Source organism: Miniopterus natalensis, chromosome 1 (assembly GCF_054644295.1).
Source record: "Miniopterus natalensis isolate mMinNat1 chromosome 1, mMinNat1.hap1, whole genome shotgun sequence".
Classification (NCBI taxonomy): Eukaryota; Metazoa; Chordata; class Mammalia; order Chiroptera; family Miniopteridae; genus Miniopterus; species Miniopterus natalensis.
The window spans coordinates 117,692,375-117,719,277 of NC_142081.1; the positions used below are offsets into that span (position 1 = coordinate 117,692,375).

Consider the following 26,903-nt stretch of genomic DNA (forward strand, 5'->3'; position numbering starts at 1 on the left):
TACATCATGAGCTTCCATGCACACATACATGAGATACATGAGAGAGAGTGAGGGGTTGGGAGTTCAGGAAAGAAAATCCTGGGAGCAGGCAGTGATCTGCCAGTTGCCAGGGACTGAACAGCTCATCGGTGAGTGAGAGCAGAGAGTTCATACAACTTGCTAAATTGCAGAGGTGGAAATTTATTTTAGGTCTGTCTGATTCCAAAGCCCATTCTGTTAAATCACTATGCAGCCTACCTCCCTGGAGAAAGACAATTTGTCTTCAGTCGCTCTCTGCTCTATAAAAGGCATACACAATAGTGGAGAGAATGTTAATTTTTAAGGCCTAGATTGATACTCTACTATAAAATTATGTGTTTCATTTAAAAACACGAGAGTCTCTTTGATATTTCATATTCCATGAAGTACTTCTTGAACTTTAATCTAGTTTGATTTTAAAGTTATTGGCCTTCGCATTTTGTCAAGTTTTGAAAGTCTCAATCACACTGCACATGATAGCCTGCCATGTACTGTGCGCATTCTCTGGCTCATCAAATTCATATTTCACAACGAACAAACTCTTCCTATCACCCTTCAAATGAATGATTTCAACCAAGAGATTTACGAAGGTATCTTCTGTATTGCTTTGACTGGTTATTTCTCAGACTGATGATAACTCTGACTTACTGCTCCTTTGATGCGTATGGCTTTGTGCTGTCTCCTAGTTTCAGCCGCAGCTAGGCTGAAATTTTGTTTTAAAGATCTTACTCTTGTGCCTAATGTGGGGGGGAAGATGCCCCACCCAGAGACCTGAAGGCAGGGATCCTTTTGTACAACTTGGCCAGTTTCTTGGATCAGGACTCAGTAGCTGACATAAGGACAGCCATCCAGAGGCTGGGCAAGGACCTGTGTCCTCTGACTTAGAATCAACCTGTGTCCTGACATGGGAAAGTGAGCAGAGAAGATTAGGGCGAGAGCAAGAGGTAGGCTAGATGGAATGAGATTTGACTAAATAAGTTGGAGCACATTACTCTTGTGGAAGGATGCGTTAAAGCCCGCCCTGGTTATACTGAAGTCCGAGGTGAACCGGAGCCACATGTACTCTCCCGTAGACCGGATGGGCCCAGGGATCTCTCTGCCACAGAGAACTGCCAGCTGCTGGGCCATGTCATTGTCTCCTAGAACCAAGGAAAGGAAACACCAGCATAAAAATATGTCTTCAGAATCTCCTCCGCCATCATTTGCAACCCAGCCAAAGCAGCTCACACATTTTTCTCAGAACATCTGCCTTCCCAGCACATGTGATTCTCAAGTACAAGGACACTCCAGGGACACGTCATTCTGGCTCCTTGGTAATGGTGCCTCCTGCCTTTCTCTTTACCTTTTCCGATAAACACTTTGACATTCCCACTGTCTTTCTAAACACTGGCTGACAGTTCTTGCTGGCATTAAACTCAAAATCAGAGTCCACGGGATTGGGAGTGATTTCAGACCAGAGCTGATGTGTGAGTTAGGCACCGACCTAAATTATTCTGATGGCTGAAGGTCAAGAATCTAAAAGAGAAAGAAACGTTGGTTCTTCAGCCTCAGATCCTGTACTCACGTTATAAGGTCATTTGCCAAGATGTGTGCCATCAGCTCCAGGGTGTTTTTTGTTTTTCTTGTCTGACACTGCATTTGTTTGTTATTGTTTGTTCTGCTGTTGAAAGGACACACTTATGTCCATGTGTGGAGGGTGAGACAACATAGATTCAGCATGTGTGCTCCTCCAGAGACACAAAGGAGAGCTGGGTCCCCTCAGGGCCCTTTTTCCTTTGGCTTCTCTTAGATCAGTTTCGGTCAAACTGTACCCGTCAAAGCCAGAATGGAGCAAAGGAAATTGTAACAGCCTTGGATTCCTTGGCTGGGAAGACACATTATTTTTTTCCCTAAGGCAGAGACTTAATGAATCTCAAGCTCATAAAACAAAAATAGAATATGAGACATGAGGAAATTTGCCCTTTCACACAACTAGCAAAATGAGTCCTTTTTGACACTGACCACTACCTAAAACTCACTCATTATTAACTACTTTAGTAAACAAGTTATTTTCCATAATTACAAATGTAATGGCATCTCTATAAATACAAGATGCTTGAGAAAACATTCTTGGGAGGGTTTCTGACTCCCAGAAACTTTTGTATTTTTTGCAGTTTAAAATTTTATCTCTAACTTTTTTTGTATTTATCTTCACTATGCTATTTTGCTACACATTTCATCCCAAATTGTTTTTGTTAACTTATTCTGTAATCGTATGTTTTGCCACATTTTGAAGTTATTATATACTAGTATTTATTTCATATGTGTATATTTTATCGCTCAGTGAGACTGGGGATTTCTTTCCTAAACTTCACCCAGATTGATGAAACAATGCTTACCTCTAAATAATTACTTATTGATGAACTAACTGATTTAGTAGATAACCCAATAACCACAAGATGGTTTGTCCCTCTCCTGGTGTCCATAATAAAACTGCAGTATTTCTAGAGCTTTCCACCAGCGCAACATATGGACTGCAGCAGGAATGAACCCACTCTTTAGGAGCGAGGGGCAAGTCAAAGAAAAGTACAGGACTAGGACTAGAAGATCAGTTGGTGATTTCACCTTCTAGTCCAGCATCCTCATTTTAGAGAAGTGCAAGCTGAGCCTGAGAATATTAGTAGCTGACATTTATTGAGCAATTACTGTTACCATTTTTAGTGCTTTTCATGTAATGCTTGATTATATCTTCACAGTGACACTACTAAGTAGGTATTACTATTATCCTCACCTTGTAGACAGGAAAAAGTCTTAGAGGGGATATATAATTTGCCTAAGGGCACAGAGCACTGAAGTCAACAAGGGTTTGAGACCTTGGCCAATTAACTCCAGGTGCCCAAACTATGGTATTAAATGATTTATTTAGGATCAAAAAGAAAGTTCAACAAATAAAAGGATTGCTAATTTTTGATACAATTTTTTTCTTTCTTTTTTCTTTCCCCTCCCTCTCCTCCCTTCCTCCCTCCCTCCTTTTCTTATTTTCTTAACTTGGTTTTTAGGCCCAATGCAGTGTCATGGAACCTCAGTTTGTGGAAATCTTTGGTATGCAAAATTTATTGGTGCCTGATCTGGAAAAGATTGATTTGATTTTGAAACATGACAACTCTGCAAAATGAATATGCAGGAAAGCCACAGGGGACTTTATGGTGGCCCAGGAATGTCCACAGCCACCAGAGGGCCAAGGGGCTATGATGACTGGCCGAGCAGCAGAGCTTGTGACCAATGGGATTTAGATACTTGCTTCAAAATGTTCTATGACCTTGCTTCTTGGAAGCAAAAATATGGTTGAAAAGAACAAGTCGCTGAAGTGGGACTTGAAATTTAATTCTAAAGATCTATTACTATGGTGCAAATGAAAAAAAATTCCCAGTAATTAACACATAGTAGGCACTCAACTCTTTCGTGAATGAGTAAATAAACAGATAAGGAAAGAATAAACTTATTGGGCATCTACACACACTGTTAGTGAACAAAAAGGAATCTATATGGATAGGTCACGCAGCCAATTAAAAATACTGTCATCGTTTGGTATATACTTCAATTTACTGCGCTCTCTGGAGCAGCTCTATGTCTCAGCAAGAACACTTTCATTCTATGAACAGAATATGGTGAAACCTCTTTTAGAAACATCTCTATCACGGTAAATTGAAATCTGAATTAAACTGTTCCAAATTCTCCATCGACCAAATGCCAGGGTTTTTGCTAGGTGACTTTGCATTCATTACTTTCCCAGATCCTCACAACAAGCTTGGGAAGAAGATGTTAGTCTCTTTCACAAATGATAAAAGAGACTTGGCGCCTTTTAGTAATTTGTGCAAGGTCACCCAGAAGAAGAAAAGGACCACTCCTGAGGTTTGAGGCTTCCAGGAGAAGTTATTGGTGGAACAAAATCAATAAAAGTGATTTTTTTAAAATAACCATAATTCATCCATTGACACATTTTTAAAGTTTGCACTGGGTTCTGAATATTCAGAATATGTGTGCGAGGACACACAAATTTTATTGCATGAGAAAATTAAAATTTTAATATCCACAGGAATGCCTTGCTATGAGGAAAGATGATAGTTCCTCTGGGCAATGTGCTGATAGCTGATTGTTGATAAGAAAAAGGGGGAAACTATGATTTATAATCTCATCCCGTTTGTCTGATTAATTTGAGTCTTTCCTTGGGGTCCAGCCTCCACAGAAGGAAAGTAAAGCATCTTTGCCATTGGTTTTTCTCACTATACTTAGTGTCTAGGGTTGAGGGAATAAGGAAACTAAGAGCTTGCACACTAGCAACCTGTGGGCCAAAAGCAAGCACGTTTGTTGGACCCCAAATATGCTCTGAAATATTTTTCATTATTGAACATTTGGAAAATTCATAGAAAAGTCTGTATTTCTCACATCTAAAAAATTAAGATCCAAACGTCGAACCTGCATTCCTAATAGCTGCCCCTTTAATTCTGTTCTCCAGTTTAACACTTCACTGGTTGTGTTACCTGTTGTCTAGAAAGGCATTTGAAGTTGCAGCATCTATCGTGCAGAGAAGTGGTTCTCAAACTTAGAGACCATCAGAATCACCTGGAGCCTAGGCCAGGCAAGCGAACCACCTCAAATCAAGGGCAAAATTTAAGGAGGTGCTACAGACCTCAGAAATCAAGATAAACAATATTTCAGTGCAATATTTAAAAAAATGACAATGTAAAATGAACAAAATACTAAAATTTTAAACAAAGGCAGGATCTGACGATGCACTTTGCCTGGTCCAGCTTTATTCTCCTCACTCTAATCTTGGCTCTGCCTGAGGGCTTTTGAAATCACAGATCTGGGACCCATCCTGAGAGAGCTTCTAGTTGCATGGGGCTCAGAATCTGTGTTTCTAGCAAATTCCCAGGTGATGTTGATGCAAATTGTGAAGCACAGTTTGTACACATTGCATATTAGCATCATTCATATCCCTCAATCAGTGCATAGCAATACCACACCTGTGTATGGAAGGAAAGATGAAAAATATTAGCCCTTAATTCTACCCATTCTACCCAGAGAATCAGTAGACAAAGAGGATTGAATACATTGTAATTATACTTTTCACACTTGGATCTTAAAGTCATAAGTATAAAATATCAAGATTTATTTCCAAAGCCTTTCAACAAGACAGCAGTGCTACCTGGAAACTCAGACTATTATTTCCTCCTTAAGCCAAAGGCAGTGTTTCTTCTTAGGAATGTAATCCTGTCCCTGACATAGTATGTACATGAGTTTGCTAGTGGCAATTTTATAGTCTCCTTATGTTCTTCAGAAATTGTAGCCAATTCTAGTATCTGATGCCTTCATTAATCATAATATCTGTGAAATTCCATGCAAGTGGATGAAGGTAGTAAACAAGTATGATTATCATTGAATGTAACTACATGTGTGTCAAGTGGAAACCTGGTAGTTTTTGGTTTTATTTTGTGTTTTAAAGGTCTCTCACCATCTCGTATCACAAGTTTATCATAGTTGCATGTTCCATGAGATTCAATGTCCAGGGAGAGGATGTTGAGCTCCACAGTGGAATCAGGAGCCTGGATAAGCCACACACAGTCAGCCCTGTTCCCGTAGTTTTCAGGCCAGCCTGGGGAGAAAAGAAAGACTGGCGCCTCTCCTGTCCTCAGGAACCCGCCACAAGCACCTGCAGAGTGAAAAGGCAACACCTCTGAAGCACCTCTGATGAAATGACACTAGTACTTTCAGTGCAAAGTGTCAGTCCTGTGCCAGAAGGAAACAGCCAGTGAAAACGATTTCCTCAAAATCTACAAACCATGTATTAAACCCACTGATTCAGACAGCTGTGATGAACATAATTTTTTTGAAGAAAAACACATTGTATTCTACCCTTTCACCTAATTTGCCACACAACCCATTCATTGAGTGCCGATGGTTTGTTAAGCATGAAGCCCACGCAGAAGACCCTTTCTCATCATCATCTAGGTAGAACTCTGCTCCCCATGTGCTTTAATCTTTACCTTTTTACTATAGCTGTTCATCATGCCATTTATATCTAGGCAGTTTTGAAGCAATTTTCAATTTGGTAAACTGAAATATTCAAAAAAGCACATGAGCTTATAACAAGAACAGCCTTCATTATTTTTATTCGGGTATTTTTTTTAAAAAAAATAATGGCTTTATTGAGCTATCATCATACACCATAAAATTTACCCTTTTAAAACGTACAGTTCAGGGATTTCTACTATACTCACAAAGTTCTGCAACCATCACTGGTATCTAATTTTAGAACATTTTTACCACTCCAAAAAGAAACTCAACACCCATTACCATTGATTCTCTGTTCTCCACTCCACCTGTCCATGGAAATCACCAATTTACTTTCTATCTCTATGGATTTGCCCATTCAGGACGTTTCATATAAATATAATCCTATAATATGGGCCTTTTGTAACCGGCTTCATTTCCTTAACATAATATTTTAAGGTTCATCACTCCTCTAGCCTGTATCAGTAATCTCTTTATTTTAGGGCTGACTAGTATTACACTGTATGAATATTCCACATTTAGCTTTTCCATTCTTCTCTTGTTTGACATTTGGGTTGTTTCCTCTTTTACACTATCATGAATAATGTTTCTATAAACAGCCATGTATAAATTTTTGTGTGGATGTACATTTTCAATTCTCTTAGGTGCATAACTAAGGGTGGAACTGCTGGATCATAGCTGAACTTTTCCAACGTGGCTGTACCGTTTTACACTCCCGCAAGCAATGCACAGGGTCCCTACCTGACATATTTAATTGCCTTCAGATGACCCTAGTCCACATTAAGCTTCTTTTCCTTCCATTGCTTTTTTGCTACCTACCCCACCTCATTTGTCATTTAATCATTTAATTACCATATTGTTATTTAACTGATATAATGAGTGCTTTATCTTTCCCAAATACTGTTAAGTTCTTAGGAAGCAGAGAGTATATCTTGGTTTCCTTTCTTAGTCAGTGTACACTCACCTCAGTGTATCTATATAGTAAATCCTCAATAAATGTTTGTTGAATTAAATTAAGCATCTGTATGCGTAAGAAATGCTGGTGATACCATGTTCAATATATTAATATGTTGTAAAATGTTAGGCTTTTTTTCATTTTAATGAAAACCTCAGCATGTGATATCATCATGAGATAGTCATTTATACTGTTTAGATAACTAGTAAATTATAAAGTTCTCTCACCCTCTTACTTTCTCCTTCCCTTGTTCTTAATTAAGAAAATTGAGATTTATGATTTTATGTTTACTTATCCACTTAAATTATATAATTATAGAATACATGTGTGAGAAAAAAATTTATTTTTTTGTGAGTACTAAATTATATTTGCTGACATAATGTTTTGTATGAATTAGTGATTCCTTCTCTAACTTGAGATTTGTGGATATAAAAGAAGTTTAACTCAAGTTTACTTACAAGAGCTATTCAGACTTAAATGAACAGCTCTAAATTACATTTGGCCATCCTGCTGATGGCTCTTTGCTCTAGCATAAATGGATTAGTATTTTAAGGAAGAGATTCATATTCAATATTATGAAAGTACCTTATAAAAGAGGTGAAAATAACATCTCGGAACAGAATACTAAGGTTCATTAAAATAAGTATGAGTTATACCTTCAGTGATCTTTGTTGATACAAACTCTCAAGAAGTTAGAAGCAAATAGACTCTGGTTTTTGAAGGTCTGTTTACTCCCACAATAATTTCACAGTTTGAATATTCTTCAGTGAGACCCTATGATAACATGTTCCAATCAAATATTTCAAAAACTAAGAGTATGCTCCAAGAAATATCTGCTGGATTTCTTCTGTGTCAGTCTTCAGATTCATAAAAGCCATTCAAATTTGCTTAAACAAATTTTTAAGGAAAGAGCACAGTCTCCCAAAACACTGTTTACTGAGAGAACTAAGGATGTCCTAAAAATAGCAAAATAAAAGCTTAAAATTTAGGCCAATTTTACCTTGAAACATGAAGGGTTACAACCAGAAAACGGGAAAGTGAAGCATTTCTGAAGGAAAATTTAAAGTGAAATATAGAGGGAAAACAGTTACTTCCTTCTATTAGTGGACCCTTAACTAGTGTGTGTGTGTGTGTGTGTGTGTGTGTGTGTGTGTGTGTGGTATTTGCAAATCAAATTTTCAGAGATCTCTAAGGTGATCTGTAGATATTTTAAGTAGAATAACATGTATATTAAGCTGTTAATTAATATAAAAATATAATGGGAAACTAGCATTTATAGAAACAAACATACAATTTCTATTTTTAAAATTATTATTTTAAATATTTTCATAGGTTTATAGAGAGAGAGGAAGGGAGAGAGAAAGCGAAGCATCAGTGTGAGAGTGGAACATTGATCTGCTGTCTCTTGCACGTGCCCTGACTGGGAATCGAACCAGCAACCTTTCGGGGCATGGGATGACGCCCAGCCAACTAAGCCACACTGGCCAGGGCAAACATACAATTTTTACATATCTATGAAATGGAAAGAGCACCTGTACCTATGGAGGAAGGTTTGGGGGCTGTATTTATTCTTCTCACTCATTTGTGTAGTTGCCCCTATTATGGCAGGACCCTTTAAAATGCTGGCCTACACATATCAGCCCCTAAAAAGAATTTCATTTGTTACCAAACACACCTGGAGCAATGGTAGGTAAGGGTCCAACAGCAGCATTCACTGCAAACCACTCCAGAAGGAATCCTTTCCCTGAGATTGAAGAGTCAGAAGAAAACCGAAATGTCAAAGTATTTCCTGTGGAGCTAAAGGATTGGCCCTGGGTACCACAGTAGGTTCCAACGAGGCGGGAGTGAATGCCAGCACCATCATAAATCTGCATGTAAAAAACAGATAATAAATAGATCATTGAGTGAAGGCAATTTCCTCTATTTTTCTTCATTGAAAAACTAAAAGAATGCCTTATGTTAAAATAATTTTATCATAATGGAAAAAATAAGTGAGTGAACGAACCTGTTCTAAAATAAAAAATGTCATTAAATATAGAGCTCATTGTATGACTTACAGTAAAATTTGGTGATGAAAAAGTAGAAACCAGAATAGGGATACAAAAACAACAGTTATTGGATGTGCTTTGGGGCCTCAAAGGGAATTGGGAAGAAAGGGGGGGAAAAACAAGAAAGAGCACAGGTTTAGTGAGAGGAAGGGAACAGGTGTCCTAAAGGAGCTCCTCTCTCCACAGAAGCAAAGAAACTGAATTAATAACAACGAGAGAATCGTAGCTTGCAACAGCTCAGCACACCTTCAAAGCACTCAATAAGTCTTTTCATTTGCTTTAAAATATTAAATACTTATTTAGAGACATATTTTATGATGGTTCGCAAACACACAGCATGGAGCACATTTTCTTTTTATTGCCCATGTGGATGGATGGATGCTATTCAACCACATTTCCTACCTTTCCCTCAATCTTCTCCTAAATAATTTGGAACAGATTAATTATAATTGTTATCATACATTTCTCTACTGGAGTTACTATGTAAGCTCAGTTTTTCAAATTGTGTAATAATTACTGTCTCACATACTGAGCACCTAACAGGTACTGAGTTATTTGAGCCACTGTGACCCCAAGATGAATACGGTGGAATCATAGCCTTTGAGAATCTGAGAGTAAAATAGCCAAACTCATATATTTCACATATATCCAAACATCAAGTTGTACATCTTCAATAAGCACCATATTTGTTTGTCAAATATACCTCAATAAAGCTGGCAATAAAACCTGATGATGTTTCTGAAACTGATACAATAATCAATGGATGGCGATGATCACCACAATTTTTATATTTGTATATATGTATTTTAAAAGGATTCTTCAAATTTTAATACCCTAACATAAGAATAAACAGGAAATGGGATACAAGATAGGATAAATAATTAAGAAATACATATATACTTATTTAAAGCTCAAAGGCAAATTATAATAATGGTAAAAAATACAAATAAATATAATACCAGAATTACCTCTGCACAGTTAAGACAGAGGGGGTAATCATGATTTAAAGCAGACAGACCATCCCATACGATTTGCAAATGCTTGAACAAACACTAACTTGGATTTATTTTTGCCAATAGCAATTCACCAAAGTTACAAGCATCAGTTGCTCTTGGAAACTCACCCTTAATTTGTCATAATAGCAGTAGTTGGTTGATTCAATGTCCATCTCCAAGATTCTACCATGGACAACTTGAGAGGCATTCACATTTACTATCCAATGGTAATCAGAGTTGTGGGGGTAATTTCCAGGCCATAAGGGAGAGGCAACTTTCCCATGAGTTCCCACAATATTATCATTGCCAAACACTAGGAGGAAAAACGAAGTAGTAAATCAGAACTACTTAGAACAGCTCTTTAATCAAATGAAAGAAACAAAAGGCAAGGGGTGTTGCAAAGGATGAACTTTTAATTGGCCGTGATTTCTTTTCTGAATACTGAAAGAAACACTGCTTCCCTTTTGGTTTCTGTGCTATCTTTTAATTTCTGGAGAAGGGTGACTTTGTGAATGGAATTCCATCTCCTTGGAAGGTTGCTGGTGTGAAAACAAAGGATAACTTCCCATTTGAAATGAGATTCCCAAACCCCAGGGGTTTTGGGGACATGGGAAGGGGGGTTACCAGCCCCACTCTCTAATTTTGGTTTATCTACTTTATTTTGTCTTATAAGAGAATAAAACATGTTTTTAAAAATTGTATTAGATAAGAGAATCTGACATTCAGGAAGTACATGTATATATATATAATAGCTAATCATGGAAAAGTTGATTTAAAAAATAAAAATATTTAACATTTATGCTATTGGAAGAGTACTCTGTTCTTATAACATCTGAACACTTAAAAGTCAATCCCAAAGTAATACTAAACATTTTTCATTTGAAGAATATAGAGTTTATGGGATCAAATGAAACACATTTGATATAAATACACCAAACCTGAACTATAATACCTTCAAAGACTAACACACTATCATGAAAAAAGTTCAATTTAACAATTAAGTACAACTAAAGCTTAACAAAAATATTAGAACCCTTGAGAATTCTCACTGGCTTTCAATGAGCCATTCATATGTAATTTAGTTTTTTTAATATACTGTATTACATTATGAAGTAATACCACAAAGACAATAAATATAGGAGAATAGCGTAGAGTTCAGGATTGTTTTTAGTGCTTTCCTGAAAGTAGTGCTATCCTTTCCAGTTTGTAAGCCTCATTCTAGAAAGCATCACTGAAACAGAACCAACTCACTGTGAGCAAACACGGCCTGAAAGCCTATGCCACTGCTTGCGCCATCAGAGACAAATCTGATCCACAGGCTATGCCCGACAATGGATGAATAATTGAGGGGGAGGGTGTTTCCACAGTATCTTCCCACCAAGTGACCAGTGGCATTTTCTTCCCGGATCTCTACAAAATCTCTGCTACAGTCCTGAGAATCCTCCAACTGGAAAGTTCTGATTTGAAAAGAAAAAAAAAAAAATTGGGGGGGATTAAATTGACAGAATAAATTTGGGGATTATCCCGAACCACAAGCTGGGTTAACCTACTCGCTTTAAAAAATGTTCTTTAATCACAATATTTTCACTAACAAAAAATTTCTTTCACTTAAATTTGTTGAAATGTCTAGCCAAGAGAAACAAAGATAATTAATACACTTGTGCCTTCAAGGGGTTTTCTCTCTAGGGGGAAAACTGGTCAAGAATACAGAATAAATACGTAGTATAATGTAGAATATCCTAAGTGCCACCAGAGCTATAAAGTGGTATAAGAACTTCGAGGCGGAGATATCACATTAGAATGTTGGGCTCAGTAACAGCTTGACGGAGAGATTTGTTTTGAGATGGAAATGTAAATATTAGCTGAATTTAGATACAGAAGTGGTGGGCAGAGAACACATGCCAGCAATAACATATATGTGAAAAAGGGTGGAGCATGTTTAGAAATCTGTGAGACGTCTGGTTTGGTTAGAGCTTTGAGTACTTTTAAGAAAAGTTTAGGAGACATAGCTGGAGCAGCAAGAGGGGCTAATTTTGACAGAGCTTAAATGTCAATCAAAGGCATGTGCACTTAATTTCTAGGAAGGTAGAAAAAAATATGGCATTTGTAATAGCATAGGCTAGTGTTCAAGCATGTCCTATTCAACTGGTATTATATTCTAATTATGATGACGTGGGGCAATGGAGGATAGGAAATAATGTCTATCTCATATAATGGTCATTAGTGACAGATGGAGTCTCAAACACATAAGTGCTGAATGGATGCTTCTAAAACTTTAATGTTTTAAAAACTTGGATATAATCAAGATAGTGTGGTATTGGTGTATGGGGAGACAAATGAATGACATAGAAGAGAAAGTCCAGAGAAAAATCCACAAATATAGAGCCAATACAACCCAATCCACAGTGTTAAGGCAAATCAATGGAGGGAAATTGTTTTAACAGGTGGTGCTGCAATAACTGGATATCCTTATCGAAAAGAAAAGGAACCTCAACCCCTGCCTCTCCCATACACAGAAACTAAGTTAATATTTCTCATAGATATAAAACCTAAAACCATAAGGCTCTTAGACGAGAACATAGACTATCTTTATAACTTTAGGATAGACAAATATTTCTTAGAATAAAAAGGCACTAAGTATAAGATTAAAAAATTAATAAATTTGACTTCATAAAAAATAAAAATTTATCCGCATTAAATGTATGAATAAAAAAATAAATAAGCAAGTCACAGAATTTGGGGAAGAGGAAAGGAGAGATCATTGCAAAACATATATCAGACAGAAGACTCAGATCTGGGCTATAAAAGGAATTCCTACAAATAAACAATTAAAAAAAACAAATAGCCAAATTAAAAATGGACAAAGGACTTGAACATACACTTCATAAAGGATGCATGAATGGTCACTGAGAATGTGAAAAGTCCACTATATCATTAGTCACCAGAGCAATGGAAATTAAATATCACAGTAAGATACCCTTTCACACCCATCAAAATGGCTAAAAGAAAAATATTGACAAGATCAAATGTTTTTAAGCATGCAGAGCAACTGGAAGTCTCATAAATTTCTTGTAGGAATGTATATTAGTATCACCACTTTGAATAACTATTTGGCAGCTTCTTACAAAAACACCCAATTAATGCTCCTGAAATTTTACTCCTAGATTTTTACCCCAAAGAAATAAAACCCCCTGACCATGTTGGTAACCTGAATATAACAGAACTCTTGCAATTCAAAAGTAAAAAGGCAAATAACTCTATTTAAAAATGGCAAAGGATGGGCCTGGAGAGTATTACGCTAAGTGAAATAGGCCAGTCAGAGAAAGACAAATATCACATGATCTCACTCATATGTGGAATCTTATGAACAAATGAACTGATGAACAAAATAGTTCCAGAGACACAGAAGCACAGAACAGACTGAGGGATCTCAGAGGAAAAGCGGGGTTGGGGGAGTGGGGGAGTGAGTGAGGAGAGATTAATCAAAGAATTTATATGTATATATGCATAATCCATGAACACAGACCATAGTGTGGAGAAGGCCTGGGGTGGGCAATGCAGATAAGGGGTGGAGGAATCAATGGGGGGGGGGGGGGGGACATCCATAATACTTTCAACAATAAAGAATAATACTTTCAACAATAAAGATAAATTTTTTTTAAATAATAAAAAATAAAAATAACAAAGGAATTGAATAGACATTTCTCCAAAGGAGATATATGAGTGACCAATAAGAACATGAAAAAATACTATGATTAGCTAGAAGGGAAATGCAAATCAAAATCACAGTGAGATAGCACTTCAAATCCATTAGGATAGCTATTATTGAAAAATGGGCAATAACAAGTATTGATGAAGATGTAGAGAAATTGCAACTTTTGTGTATTGCTGGTGAAAATATAAACTGGTGCCGCCACTGTGAAGTCAATTAGGCTGTTCCTCAAAAACTTAAACATAGAATTATCATAAGATCCAGTAATTCAATTTCTAGGCATATACCCAAAGGATATATTTTAAAATATATAAAGCTATGTAACTATATATATAATATATAAACAAGTAAAACTCTAAATAATTATATATAATATAGATAAACAAAACTCTATAGGCAGTTATATATGTATAGCTTCTTTGAAAAATAAACAAGAATTATTTTTACAGTGTATATAAATACATACATAACTATATATATATAATACCATATTTTATATATACACTCATACTTGAGAATATTATTCAGCCTTAAAAAAGAGTGAAATTCTGATATATGCTACAACATAGATAGATGAACCTTGAAAACATTATGCTAAGTGAAATAAGCTAGACACAAAAGGACACATATTGTATGATTCTACTTCTATGAGAAATTTGGAATTTGAAATTCATAAAGTCAGAAAGTAGAATAGAGGTTACCCGGGACTTGGAGCAGAGGAAATGGGGAGTTAATGTTTAATGGGTATAGTTTCTGTTTAGTACGATGAAAAAGCACTGGAAATGGATAGTAGTGATGGTTGCAAAAAATTGTGGATATATGTAATGCCTTTGAAATATACGCATAGAAATGGGTAAAATGCTGATTTTTATGTTATGTATATTTTACCGCATTAAAAAATATTGAGGAATTCTGAGTGGTAAAATGAGGTAATCGGAGCTCTGCTTGAGGATATTATCTTGCAGCAACATGTAATAATTATGACTGTGAGCAGCAGAAAAATGTATTTTTGTGTTTTGCTATATTGAATCTAATAGAACGGTATATCACGCAAGTGGACCTATCTATATGCAGGTTTGGACTTCAGAAGAGACTCTGGGGCTGTACTTGGAAATCACCTATATGTATATTATAATATTTGAAAGCATGGCTAGACTGGGGATTTGGAAATGAAAGGTTGGGAATAATAAGTAGAGAGAGGGAAAGGATGAGAGCAGAAGTTTAGGGAACACCCATATTTTGAGTACAGCAAAAGGAAGGGAGAACAATAGACACAGGAATGGTCTGAGAAGTGGGATAAAAAAAATGCAATGTCTTATCACAGAAGCCAAGAGAAAATTAGATGAAGAGTGGTGAAGAATGTCAAATGATGTGAAGATCCAGAACTATGAACAGGCTATCGGATTTGGTTCCTCAAAATAAATTAAGATCTTTTAAAGAAGCAGTTTCAGAGAGTCAACTATAGAATTCCTTTTCAAACATATCAAGGAGTAAATTAGTGATTTCCACAAGATGGTAAATTACAATAACAGCAGCAACAAAACAACAAGATTTCTATAATATCTAACAAGAGAATTCACAGTCTCTATGGTTATTCTTTTCATATGCCCATTAACACGTATAAAAATGTATCAATATAATTGACCACAAATCAAGTCTAAAACTATTGAAAACCATGTTCTCGGACTACTATAAAATAAAATTAGAACACATTAACAAAGAGATAACAAAAATATTTTATAATTTGATAACATAAAACATCTTTCTATATAAACCATGCATTGAACAAGAAATCATAATGGAAATTAGAATATATTTAGAACTCAATGAGAGTGAAAACATTAGGTATTAAGACTTATGGAGTGTAGTCAAACCAACAGAGAAAATTATTGCCTTAAGTGCTTATAGTAAAAAAAAAACACACAAAAAAACAATTACTAAGAAAAATGAACTAGGTACCTAATCCCAGAAGTTATAAAAATAAGGCAGAAAAAAACAGAAAACAAAAGCACCACAAAGGAAGTAGATGAAATAAGATAATATCTGACATTAATTAAATAGAAATATAGAAAATATTAGAAAAGACAAAAATCAAAAGATTTTTTTGACAAGACTAATACAGATAAACTTTTAGTCTGACTGATGAGGAAAGAGAGAAAGCTTAAATGAGAAATATTACTAATAGCAAAGGGACACAATTGCAGACACTAAAAATTCTTAAAATTATCATAAACTCTATTAAACAACCTTATGCCAAAAAATTTGAACTATTAGATGTTTTTTCAAAAATACAATATAATTAGTTGAAGAAAAAAAGAAAAAGAAAAACCTAAGGAGACCAGTTAATCAATAAAAGTCAGCATTAAAAATTGCCCACAGACAAACAAAACAAATATCTGAGTACAGATCATATTATAGAAGACTACTGAAGTTTCAATAAATCAATACCTGAACTCTAGTCTTATGCAAACTATAATAAAATATTGAAAAGAGAGGACAGTTTCTAACTTTTTAAATGAGGTTAGTATAACTTCAAGAGCAAAACCAATCAAGGGATCAAAGAAAGAAAAGGTTTAGGTCCATCTCACTTAACAACATAAAAAATATTACATAAAATAGTAGCAAAATGAATCCATCAATTTGTAAAACATGACAATCTTAACCAAGTTGAATTCACAACTGTTTAAAGTCAGAAGCTCTAAAAGAACAATTCACCACACACACACAAAAAGATTAAACAAGGAAAAATAGATGCAACAATATATTAAGGGGAATGACTGAAAACAGCAGAAAAGCATGTGATAAAACTCAACATCTATTCACCATAAGAACTCTTAAAAATTAGGAACAGAAAGAAATTTTCTTAATTGGATGAGAAATGCCTACTAAAACCTATAGCAAATACACTTAGAGGTAAAATTTTAAAACATTTCCTTTAAATCAGAAACAACCCAAGGAAGTTTGCTCTCATTACTTTGTTTCACATTATTCTGAAGGATTTTCCAGGGCAATAACATGAAGGAAAGGGGGGAAAGGCTGTAAGAACTGGAAAAGAAAAGCTATAAATAGATATTCAAGAAAGCTCATTCAACAAAAGGATATTATGCAGCTGTAAAAAAGAAGGATCCCTTATCCGCTGAGACAGGAGAGAGGGACCTGGAAAGTATTATGCTAAGTGAAATAAGCCAGTCAGAGAAAGACAAATATCGCATGATCTCACTCATGTGTGGAATCTAATGAACAGAATAAACTGATGAGCAAAGTGGATCCAGAGACATAGAAGCATGGAACAGACTGAGGAATCTCAGAGGGAAGGGGGGAAGGGGGAAAAAGGAGGATATATGTAATACTTCCAACAATAAAGATAAATTTTAACAAAGAAAGTTCATTGATTCCTAAACATTTACTGAGCACCTAATGTGTCAGACCCTCTTCTAGGCACTGAAGATACCGCAGTACACAAGACAGACAAAACGTTTTGTCATCATAAAGACATATAATAAAGACACTGTAACATAATATACAAAAATGAACGGGGCTTCCTTATACCAGCAAGCAAAAATTTAGAAACTAACTTAGTCAACATTCACTCAACAAATATTTGCCTACTATATTGCCAGACACGGTCATAGGAATTAGGAATAGAACAGTGAAGAAAATAGACGATGTTCCTCCCTTAGGGGAGTTTATATTCTAAAAAGAAAGACAGGTAATAAACAAACAAATGGACATATAGTGAGGCAGTGATAAGTTCTAGGTGAAAATAACCACGTAATTAAGGAGGGTTGTTTTAGGTAAAGTAGATTGATTTCAGCTGTAGTTCTTAAATGGATGTCATTTTCAATTACAACCAAAAAATAAGGTGTCTAGGAATAAATATAACAAAATATCAATAAGACTTTTATGGAAAAAGTATGACATTTTAGTGAAATAAATGTAGACATATTTCAAGTTTAAGAATATGAAGAGCCAATATTCTATAATTAATCTATAAATTCAATATAATTCCAATAAAATAAATATGATTTATTCATGCAAAATATAAAACAGAAAGCTATACTATGCAGTGTGTACAGAATATATGTACACTATACATATATATGTATATACATATATATACATATGTCTGGGTATATAGCAAAAGTATAAAAACACGCAGGGAAGTGACACATACTATATTCAAAATACAGATTCCCTATGTGATGGGAAAGTAAAGCGATGTAGGTGGAGGACTTCTGCTGCCCTATTACATTTTATTTATTTAAAATTAATTTTAAAAGAAAAATGTAATTTAATGGTTAAAGATAAAGTTAAGTAAGTGAGAACTATTCTTTTTTCAGGAGTAATTGGAGGGAGATTTTGCTGAGAAGAAGAAGCACAAAGTAAAGATAAGACAGAACGACCTGGTAAGACTATAGAAAAGAAACTATTGGAAAAGAAAAAAAAGAATAGAAAAAGTATTTCTCTACTGTGTATATCTTTCAGTCTATACCCAACATTACACGTTGCAGGACTTGACATGATCGTTAAACACAGCGCTCCCCTGGCGCTTATCTCAGCGCACGGATTAGGGCGCTATTAAGGTAGAGACAGCCGGCCTGGAGGCTCTGGCCCCCGTGAGCTCCACTCTGGGGTCAATGTCCCCGGCACACCTCTGGGATCAGTGTCCCCGGCACACCTCTGGGCATTCACTTCCAGCCAGAGCACTGGGCGCACTGGCTGGTCAGCTCTGCCCTTCCACCAGCCTCTGCAGCCAGATACTGTGCTAGCATCAGCAGGCCTCCAGCCAGAGGAGCAGGGCGCCTGTGGCCCTCACGGTCCCATCAAGGCGGGTTTCTACAGTATAAATCTGCTGGATCTGTGTTTTGGACATAGTTCTACCAGCCAGCACTGACTGACAGCTGAGGAGAAGAAGCGATCAGAAATACCCCCATCGGCTAGGCAAACCACTCTTCTATTTTGATCTGCATTGTCTTCCTTGACAATTTGATTTTTTTTTACCGTACAGATTTACACCTACCATCGTTTTTGGCAAGGAACTGTTCTGAATCCATCTTTAGGATGGTGGCCAAGTTTGGTGCTCGGTTGTATAGCCCGTAATAGTATCAATACTGTAAAATATGCTAAAATTGTTTCCTTTTGCTTCTCAGAAAAGAAGGGTAAAGGGGATTATTTTCTATAGCAGGTGGTTTACAAGAAACTGCTTCTAAAAACCTTTCTACTCAAAGTGCGGTGCATGGTCCAGCAGGCTCAGCATCACCCGAGAGCCTGTGTGAAATAATCAGGGTCCATGCCCTGGCCGGTTTGGCTCAGTTAGAGCGTTGGCCCACAGACTGAAGGGTCCCAGGTTCGATTCCAGCCAAGGGCATGTACCTCGGTTGCAGGCTTGATCCCAGCCCTGGTCGGCGTGCATGCAGGAGGCAACCAATCGATGTGTCTCTCTCACATTGATGTTTCTCTGTCTCTCTCCCTTCCACTCCCTCTGAAAAGCAATGGAAAAAATATCCTCCAGTGAGGATTAAAAAAAAAAAAAAAAGAATCAGGGTCCACCAGCTAAGTGAATCAGACTGTGGATTTTTGCAAGATCTCAGGTGATCATATGCGCAGTAAAGTTTGGTCCAGAGGTCCAGAAGATTACTAAGTGCAGGTCTTTTCTGTTTTAGTGCTAGGCATTTTTATTAGAAGTGATGGTAAGATTATACTTACAAGAATCAAATTAAGCTTAGGTCAGTACATTTTAGAAGTAAATCTCCCTTCTTTCCAAACACTTTGGCTAAGGTCTGTTAGTAAAACTATGATGTGGAACAAAAATAGCACAATCACTGTTCTTCATTATCTCATTTTGATTCTTGAACCAAGATCAATCACTTTCTGAAAGCACTCTGCAGGCATAAAATATATTTTTTGTTAATTCCTTTACAAAAAGCTCCTTTTTGGTTTTTATTTCTCCACCATCATTTTTGTTGCAGATTCAACCATAATTTCTTCAGTTTTTCTCCCTACTCAATTTCACCACAGTGTCCACGATCCAAACCCCACGTTTTAGAACTTGACATGTTCCATATGCTTCTCATATGCTCCTCGCACACCCCAGAGGAGCGTTTCCAAGCACCCATCTGGATGTAGTTTAGACCAGGGCAGAAATAACTCGCAGGCCTTGCCATAAAGCCTTTCTCATTGTCATCTACACAAAAGGAACAGCCTGCATTCTACAACATTTATTTTAAAAATAAAACTCAACCAAGTAACACAAAGTAATAAAAATCAACTTCTTGTGCATGAGAAAGGAAAAAGCTGAGCCATTTAAATTTGTCTATACAAAGATTAGGATTTTAGTGTCCCTTGAACAGTAAAATGGGTGAAACTTGCCTTTTGTATCTATCTCCTATCTTCTAGGAAAGTCCAGTGTTGTTCAATTGAATTTAACTGTGAACTACCACACAAGATACTTTAGAAATGGCAAAGTGAGAGAACCGAACATTCATAAACATCTGGTATGCCATCAGCCTGTGCTATACATTTCAAATTTGAGAACTTTAATGTCAAGAGTGGCCCTATATGCATATGATTATCTGATATAGATGAAATGAATCTCTTTAGGTTTTAAATAAATAGCTTCTTGTCATTAATTTATTAGTAGCTCACCAAGAAACGGAATCTTATTGGTTTTAAACATTCCCAGCGCCTGGCCTAGTTCCTGGCAACTGCAAAATACCAGATTGGTCAACAATGTGAATGTGAAAGAGATGGAGAGGAAAAAGATAAAAATGATGCCTTTTTAGTTGTCAATTATAAGGCCTAATAAGCCATGTAAAGCACTCTGGACTTCATCATAAGGATAATGGTCATGTTTTATTCATTATTATATATTAAGCATCTAGCATGGGAGTAACATCTGCCCAATATGTGCCTAGCACATAATAGGGGCTTAATCAACATTGAATAAAGAAATACATCTATATCAGGTAAAAATTATATATATATATATATATATATATATATATATATATATATATATATATATCCTCCCATACAGAATTTGGTGCTTTTAGTAAAGACAAAAGCAAACCTCTCTTTCCCATGTGGCAACTTAAACTTTCATTGGCTCCCAGGCACTCAGAGGGTGTCTTTGTTTTAACACAATACCACTTGTCCCTGAAGAGGCCGGTCTGATTGATGAGCTGAAAGAAAGCAACTTGAGATGTTTGAACACCATCCACAAATAAGACTGTTCTCTCATTTTTTAAGTCCATTCGTGAAGCATAGAATGGCATGTCCACGAAAAGCAGCACGACTTTTTTCAATAGACAGGCCAAGCAAACCAATCCTCTTTCCTCAACACTGACTTATATTTCCTTCAAAACTGAATGAGCAATCCCAACCAAAGCTTCTCAATATGTAATATAGTTTAATAAATAACTTGTAATTTAAAATGTGAATTTAAATACCAGTTTTATCACTTAATATCTGTTAAGCATTCATTACCAGTGTATCATGTCACAGGCCCCTCTCTATTGATGAAAGTCCCATTTCACTTAGCACGTGCTTTTCACTATCTACCTCTAGAAAATGCATCATTGTTGTTGAATTTAATTTAGACCACTCAGATCATGGTGGATCCTATGGTGAATTCCATATCCATAGTCCATGTTAGTAAAGCCTTACAGTTCACTGAGGAATGTGAGAGTAATTTTACAAATAAACCACTAGCTCCAAAAAACTTACCAAATAATTCTTTGTAGGAGCAGAAGGAAACGTAGATTAGGGCAGGGTGGGAGGAACACAAAGTATATGGGTAAGAAGGCTTATTGAAGTAGGATTTCTGCTAGAAGAAAGACTGTTAGTGATTCACTGGAAGAATCTAAATGTTTCTCATTTAAAAAAAGATAAAATTACTCTTCTGTGAAAATGAACACCCCACAAATTAATGCTCAGGCACGTGTTTCTGGTAATGTGTCTCTAGACGCATTCTCAAGAAAATTTAATACTATTTATAACCCAAACTCTGACTAAAACAGAGGAAATTTGGAAAAAGATTTCCCAAAGTTCCCACTGTGTTCTCTAACAGTGGCTTGGACACATGCGCCCTTAGCTGTCCATCCTCTTAGTCACAGCGCTTCCTTCCTGCACATCCACTGAAACAATACACCATAAAAAAGAATTTACATGAAAGACAGCTGGAGCTGGTTGCCAGGGGAGCTGACAATGTTCCAAACACATTCCACATTAGAAGGATAAACTTCCGGGTAGCCAGGGCTGTCGAAGATGCCTTCAGCCATGTGGAAGTCTCCACCACAAGCTGGAAGAAAAGAGAAAAATGAGTGCCGGAGCAAAGATCAAACACTAGACACCACAAGATAAAGGAGAAAGAGCATACAGGAGCTGATACCAGCATCCCTTTCACATTAAAAAAAAGAAATCCTGCCCTGGCCAGTGTGGTTTAGTGGTTAGAGCAGTCAGCCTGCGCACCTAAGGGTCTCGGGTTCGATTCCCGGTTAAGGGCATGTACCCGGGTTGCAGGTTTGATCCTTGGCTCCAGTTGGGGGCGCACGCAGGGGGCAACCAATTGATGTGTCTCTCTCATATCGATGTTTCTCTCTCTCTCCCCTTCCTTCCACTCTCTCTAAAAATCAGTGGAGAAAATATCCTCGGGTGAGGATTGTCAACAGCAACAACAAATCCACATCATATAAAATAAGGAAAAGATTCTGAAAGCTATAAACCACGAGGCATGGTGGATCAGAAGAAATCTACAGTTTCTTTTCTAAAGGCCTTTTCTCCTGTGTACTATAACTTTATGTAATAAAAGACTTGTTTTAATCCTACAACCACTCAGTATTTCTGACCAGGATGGTTTTCAACCCTGGCCTACACCAGAGGGCAATATTCCAGCTTTCCCCTCTCAGGAGAAGACTGACACACACAATCCTCCTTGGTGTTCTAGGGCTTTTAAATGCTGATAACAAGGAAGCTGGCAGCTGACAAACAACACTGACTAAGAGACCCAATACCAGTGGCTCCTCTTTCCTCTCATTCCCATGTGCCAGCATCCATCAAGCCATCAGTGACAACACCCCAACCCTGCCTGAGCCCAACTGAGGCCAGGGAGACAAGAGAATAATGGGTGTCCATTCATAGGAGATGCCATCAGACACTGTCAATTAGAGGCTGCCTTAACCAACTTGTCACGGAGGAAAACACCAACACATTGACAGGCAAGCCATCCAAGATCATTCCAGCGAGTTTGCCTCACTTCCCGAGTTCACGATTACAGCATTAGTCATGATAGCCAAGGTATAGAAACACCCCAAGTGTCTATGGGTGGATGAATAGGTAAAGTTGTGGTACAGAGGCCACTACTGCTAGAATTTACAAGCATGTTAACCTAATTTGGAAGAATGTAAGGTTAGGCACAGAGGTGATCTCGGGAAACTGGCTTCCAACTCTAAAGGTGAAAGAGTCTCAAATAACAAACCTAGGAATTCGACCACATTCCTGTTAACCTAGTAGCACCACTTCGTTGATGTGTCTTACCTGAAGAGGATGCGGCATATGTAGCATGGAAGCCATTGGAACTCACACTAGAATCAGAGACGAACCTCAGTGTGAGGGCATTGCTGAAGGAAGTGATGGGATGGGGCATGGAGGTGCCACAATATCGGCCTAAATAATGAAAATAATGACAAGGAGAATGAACGATAACATGGCATAGGCCATCATTTCTAATAAACATGGATTTACTAGAATCACCAGAAAGCAAAGCAAACAGAGGAAATCACTATTAGAAGAACCATTTAAATCAGGTCTGTGTTTGAGACAATGCCTGAGAATTAAAATAAACTGCAAATACAAGCATAGGAGAGATGATTTATAAACATGATAAAGGACATTAGGGGAAGATAAGAACAATGGAGATGGCCTGGCTCCAAATGTAACTAAGGCTAAAATCTCTAGTACAGTAGGAACTTGCACAAATAAACGTTCCAATGCTTAAAAGCAAAATATTATAGCCCAGAAAATTGTGGATGCTAGAACCAGAATGCCTGGATTGAACTCCTAGCTCTGCCATTTACTAGCTACGTGACCTGGGCAAGTTGTTTAAGTTCTCTGTGCCTCAGTTTCCCCACTTGAGAAAAGGAAATATGGATAAATAATAAAACCTATGTCATAAGGGTATGAAGATTAATTGAGTTTCTATTTATTAAGTTCTCAGAATAGTACTCAGCACAAAGTGAGTTCTAGATGTGTTTGTTAAATGATGTACCCTCGTTCTTGGTCAAATGTGTAGCGATAAAAAGCGGTACAATCAGAAGTGGGTGCAGAGCAGAGAGTATTCATCGATTGCCAGATATTGTCTCAGGCGCTATTCTGGGCACTGAGGATTAAGCAATGAGCCAAACAAAGTCCCTTCTCTGAGGGAATTTGTCTTCTAGTGCAGCATGAGATGCCCAAATATGAGTAACCCATGGAGAACTTTTAAATAATCTGAGATTTATTTTGCTTGAGGGCATTTCAGAAACTAAATAGCAGCAATGTTTAGTTTTACTGGGCTGTCTTACAAACCAAATTCCAGATTATTTATTTATTTATTTATTTATAATTATTATTTTTTTTTGCTTCCACTGAGTACAAAACCAGCAAAAACATGCTCTATTTGAATATAAGAACTGTGGTCAAATATTAACAAGACATTTCTCACAGAATGCTCTTTAATGCTGGGGTAGATTGTATTTCACTACTATCTAAAGTGTTTGCAACTTTTAAATTTACAAAACCCAGAAGCTATTCACATCCTTGCATATGAGCAAGGTGAGTTTCTGAAACCCCACAGTGAATCCTGGTTTCGGACCCCCAATCACCTTTATTTGGTTTCTGCTGCTCTTCATGTTTATTAGAAACATTCTAACCTTGAATGACAGCACGTAGACGTGCAAGCATATAAATAAAACCCAGCCAATGCCACATATGGGAACGAGAGTGTGCTGGCCACAGTACCTCGGAGGGGAGCGTCATCATAATTGCCATCCAAAATTTCTAGAAAGTCTTGTGTACATGCTGTGCTGCTTTCAAGTCCAAAGTGGGTAAAGGAGAGGGTAATATGATTGACTGTAAGAAAAAGAGAAACTATTTAATAAGGTACTGGCAGCAAAACACACAGGGAGAGAAATTTTACCTCTGATGATTTCACATGTGGGTTCTCCAGCAGGGAAACAACGATTGGGCAGATTTGCACAGGGGTTTAGGGGATGAAGAGGGAGAGTGGCAACTGCTCTGCAGAAAGGCTTCCTTTGAAGAGCAACAGGATCCATGCTGTTGAAAATGCCTGTAGAGTCTCAAGTGCTAGTAAACAAGAGGACTCCTGGGTAGACTTACTCCATGCACCATAGGGAGCAGCGTGTTGGGATATATTATATCAGCCATAGCTATGTGCCCCTAAGTATTTTTCTCAATAGAATTGTTCCTTAAACCCTGGTTCTTTATGAGTGCTCTTCTCCTTCTGGCACACATATCCTACCTAGCACTGTCAGTTTCATTTTAAGGCCAGGGCCCTGTGGTTCAGTCATTTAAAAAGAAAGCTTTGAATTACTTGCAGAACAGCAAGTGCCTGGGTCTGTTTTCCTTTCGTCGTTCCTCTGGGGTCCCTCTTCTTCAGAATAGGATCTTTCCTTGTTGCTGGCTTTGAACCAGTGAGATCTCATCTAAATATATTACAGCTCATAAATTATCCTTAGGTGCAGAACTGCTGGCTCAAGGCAGGGGGCCTCTTTACCTAAGGCTCAGTTTCTGGCAGGCTGGTAACTTGCTTTGGGGCCCCATGCTCCAGGCTGCGATTGGCTAAGGATTGCATCACCAACCTCCAACCCCTATGCATGTCAGTAAAGATATCCATTCATTAACTCTTGACATCCCTGGGAAATGTGTTAGAGAATGTTTAAGACAAACTGGTCATTTTTTATATTAGCTAATGGGTCCTCATTAGTGTAAGTGACTTCCTTCTTATCACACAGGTCATTAATTGTAGAGTGGAGTCAAGAGCTTAATGCCTTTCTCACATTATGTCTGAAATCATAAATTTTTCCTGAGAACCCCAAGGAAGGGCAGGGCTCATCTGAAACAAGATTCATAATGGCCCCAGGGTCCCCCTCTTTGCAGTCACTTTGCTTGAGTCCTGAAGGGTCTCCTCATTTTCTTTGTCTATAAAATGTGGTTTTATCACCAGATTATTACCAGGTCAGAAAATAAGATTCTAGGGTTCCTAAAACAAAATCACATAAGCATTCATTAAGTGTTTCTTCCAGACTCGTACTGAGATTTTTTTTTTTTCACACAAGCACTGCAGGACAGAACAGGTTTTATAATTAACCTCCACTTTGATTAAGTATCAATATGCTCATGGCACTGCATTCCTAAACTATGAGTTTATTAATTTTCCAGTCTATGGTTCTTATTTATTCACCCATTTAGCATCTGTTTTTGTGCATCTGCCACACTCAAGGCACACGTGCCAAAAACTATTTATTTATCGATTATTTTTGCTTGCCCCCAATCTCCCATGCCTGTCAATACAGCAAGGTTATAGGGTGGTTGTTTTTTCTTTGCTAGGCCTTGACACTTAAAACAAATTTTGAATGAAGAATAAAAAGTAAAATAACTTCCCTATCAAATTAGGAAATGTTTGTTCTTGTACACAGTAGGAATTGGGTTCCAAAAATAAAAAAAATAAAGAGGAAAAGAGGAAGGCCATCATTGTTCCGCAGAGGGGATAAGAGCATTAGTCACAGGCAGACTTTCCCACAGACACCGTCCACCCTGGGTTCCTTTTCTTTGTTTTTGTTACTTACATGGAGGCTGAGCTTGAATTATCCAGCTGCAGTTCTGATTTTCCGGGTACTTGGCAGGGAACAATGGAGAGGATATGGTACCAAATGAGTTGGTGAGGAGGTGGCCTCCGCAGACTGAGGACACATAAACACACACACGTCATGTACTTTGGATGTCCACTGACTACACACAACAGTTATTTGATGAATGAAAACATAACTGATTTTTCCTTATTTCCGAAAGTCAGGCCAAGGAAGTAATTGCCAAGGAGGCTGCACATAAAGCAGGAGAAAACGATT

General features: G+C 37.2%; 1 protein-coding gene across 1 annotated transcript in view; it reads right to left on the reverse strand.

Moving 5' to 3' along the window:
• CUBN (cubilin) overlaps positions 1–26,903 on the reverse strand; it is a 256,784-nt gene that overhangs the window by 87,650 nt on the left and 142,231 nt on the right. Inside the window, exons 33-41 of the mRNA XM_016213239.2 lie at positions 26,625–26,738; positions 24,778–24,888; positions 23,317–23,445; positions 21,949–22,081; positions 11,322–11,527; positions 10,199–10,383; positions 8,703–8,895; positions 5,513–5,710; positions 1,011–1,157 (exon numbers count right to left, since the gene is read on the reverse strand). Coding sequence (XP_016068725.2) covers positions 1,011–1,157; positions 5,513–5,710; positions 8,703–8,895; positions 10,199–10,383; positions 11,322–11,527; positions 21,949–22,081; positions 23,317–23,445; positions 24,778–24,888; positions 26,625–26,738 — 1,416 coding nt within the window. The remainder of the gene's footprint in view (positions 1–1,010; positions 1,158–5,512; positions 5,711–8,702; positions 8,896–10,198; positions 10,384–11,321; positions 11,528–21,948; positions 22,082–23,316; positions 23,446–24,777; positions 24,889–26,624; positions 26,739–26,903) is intronic.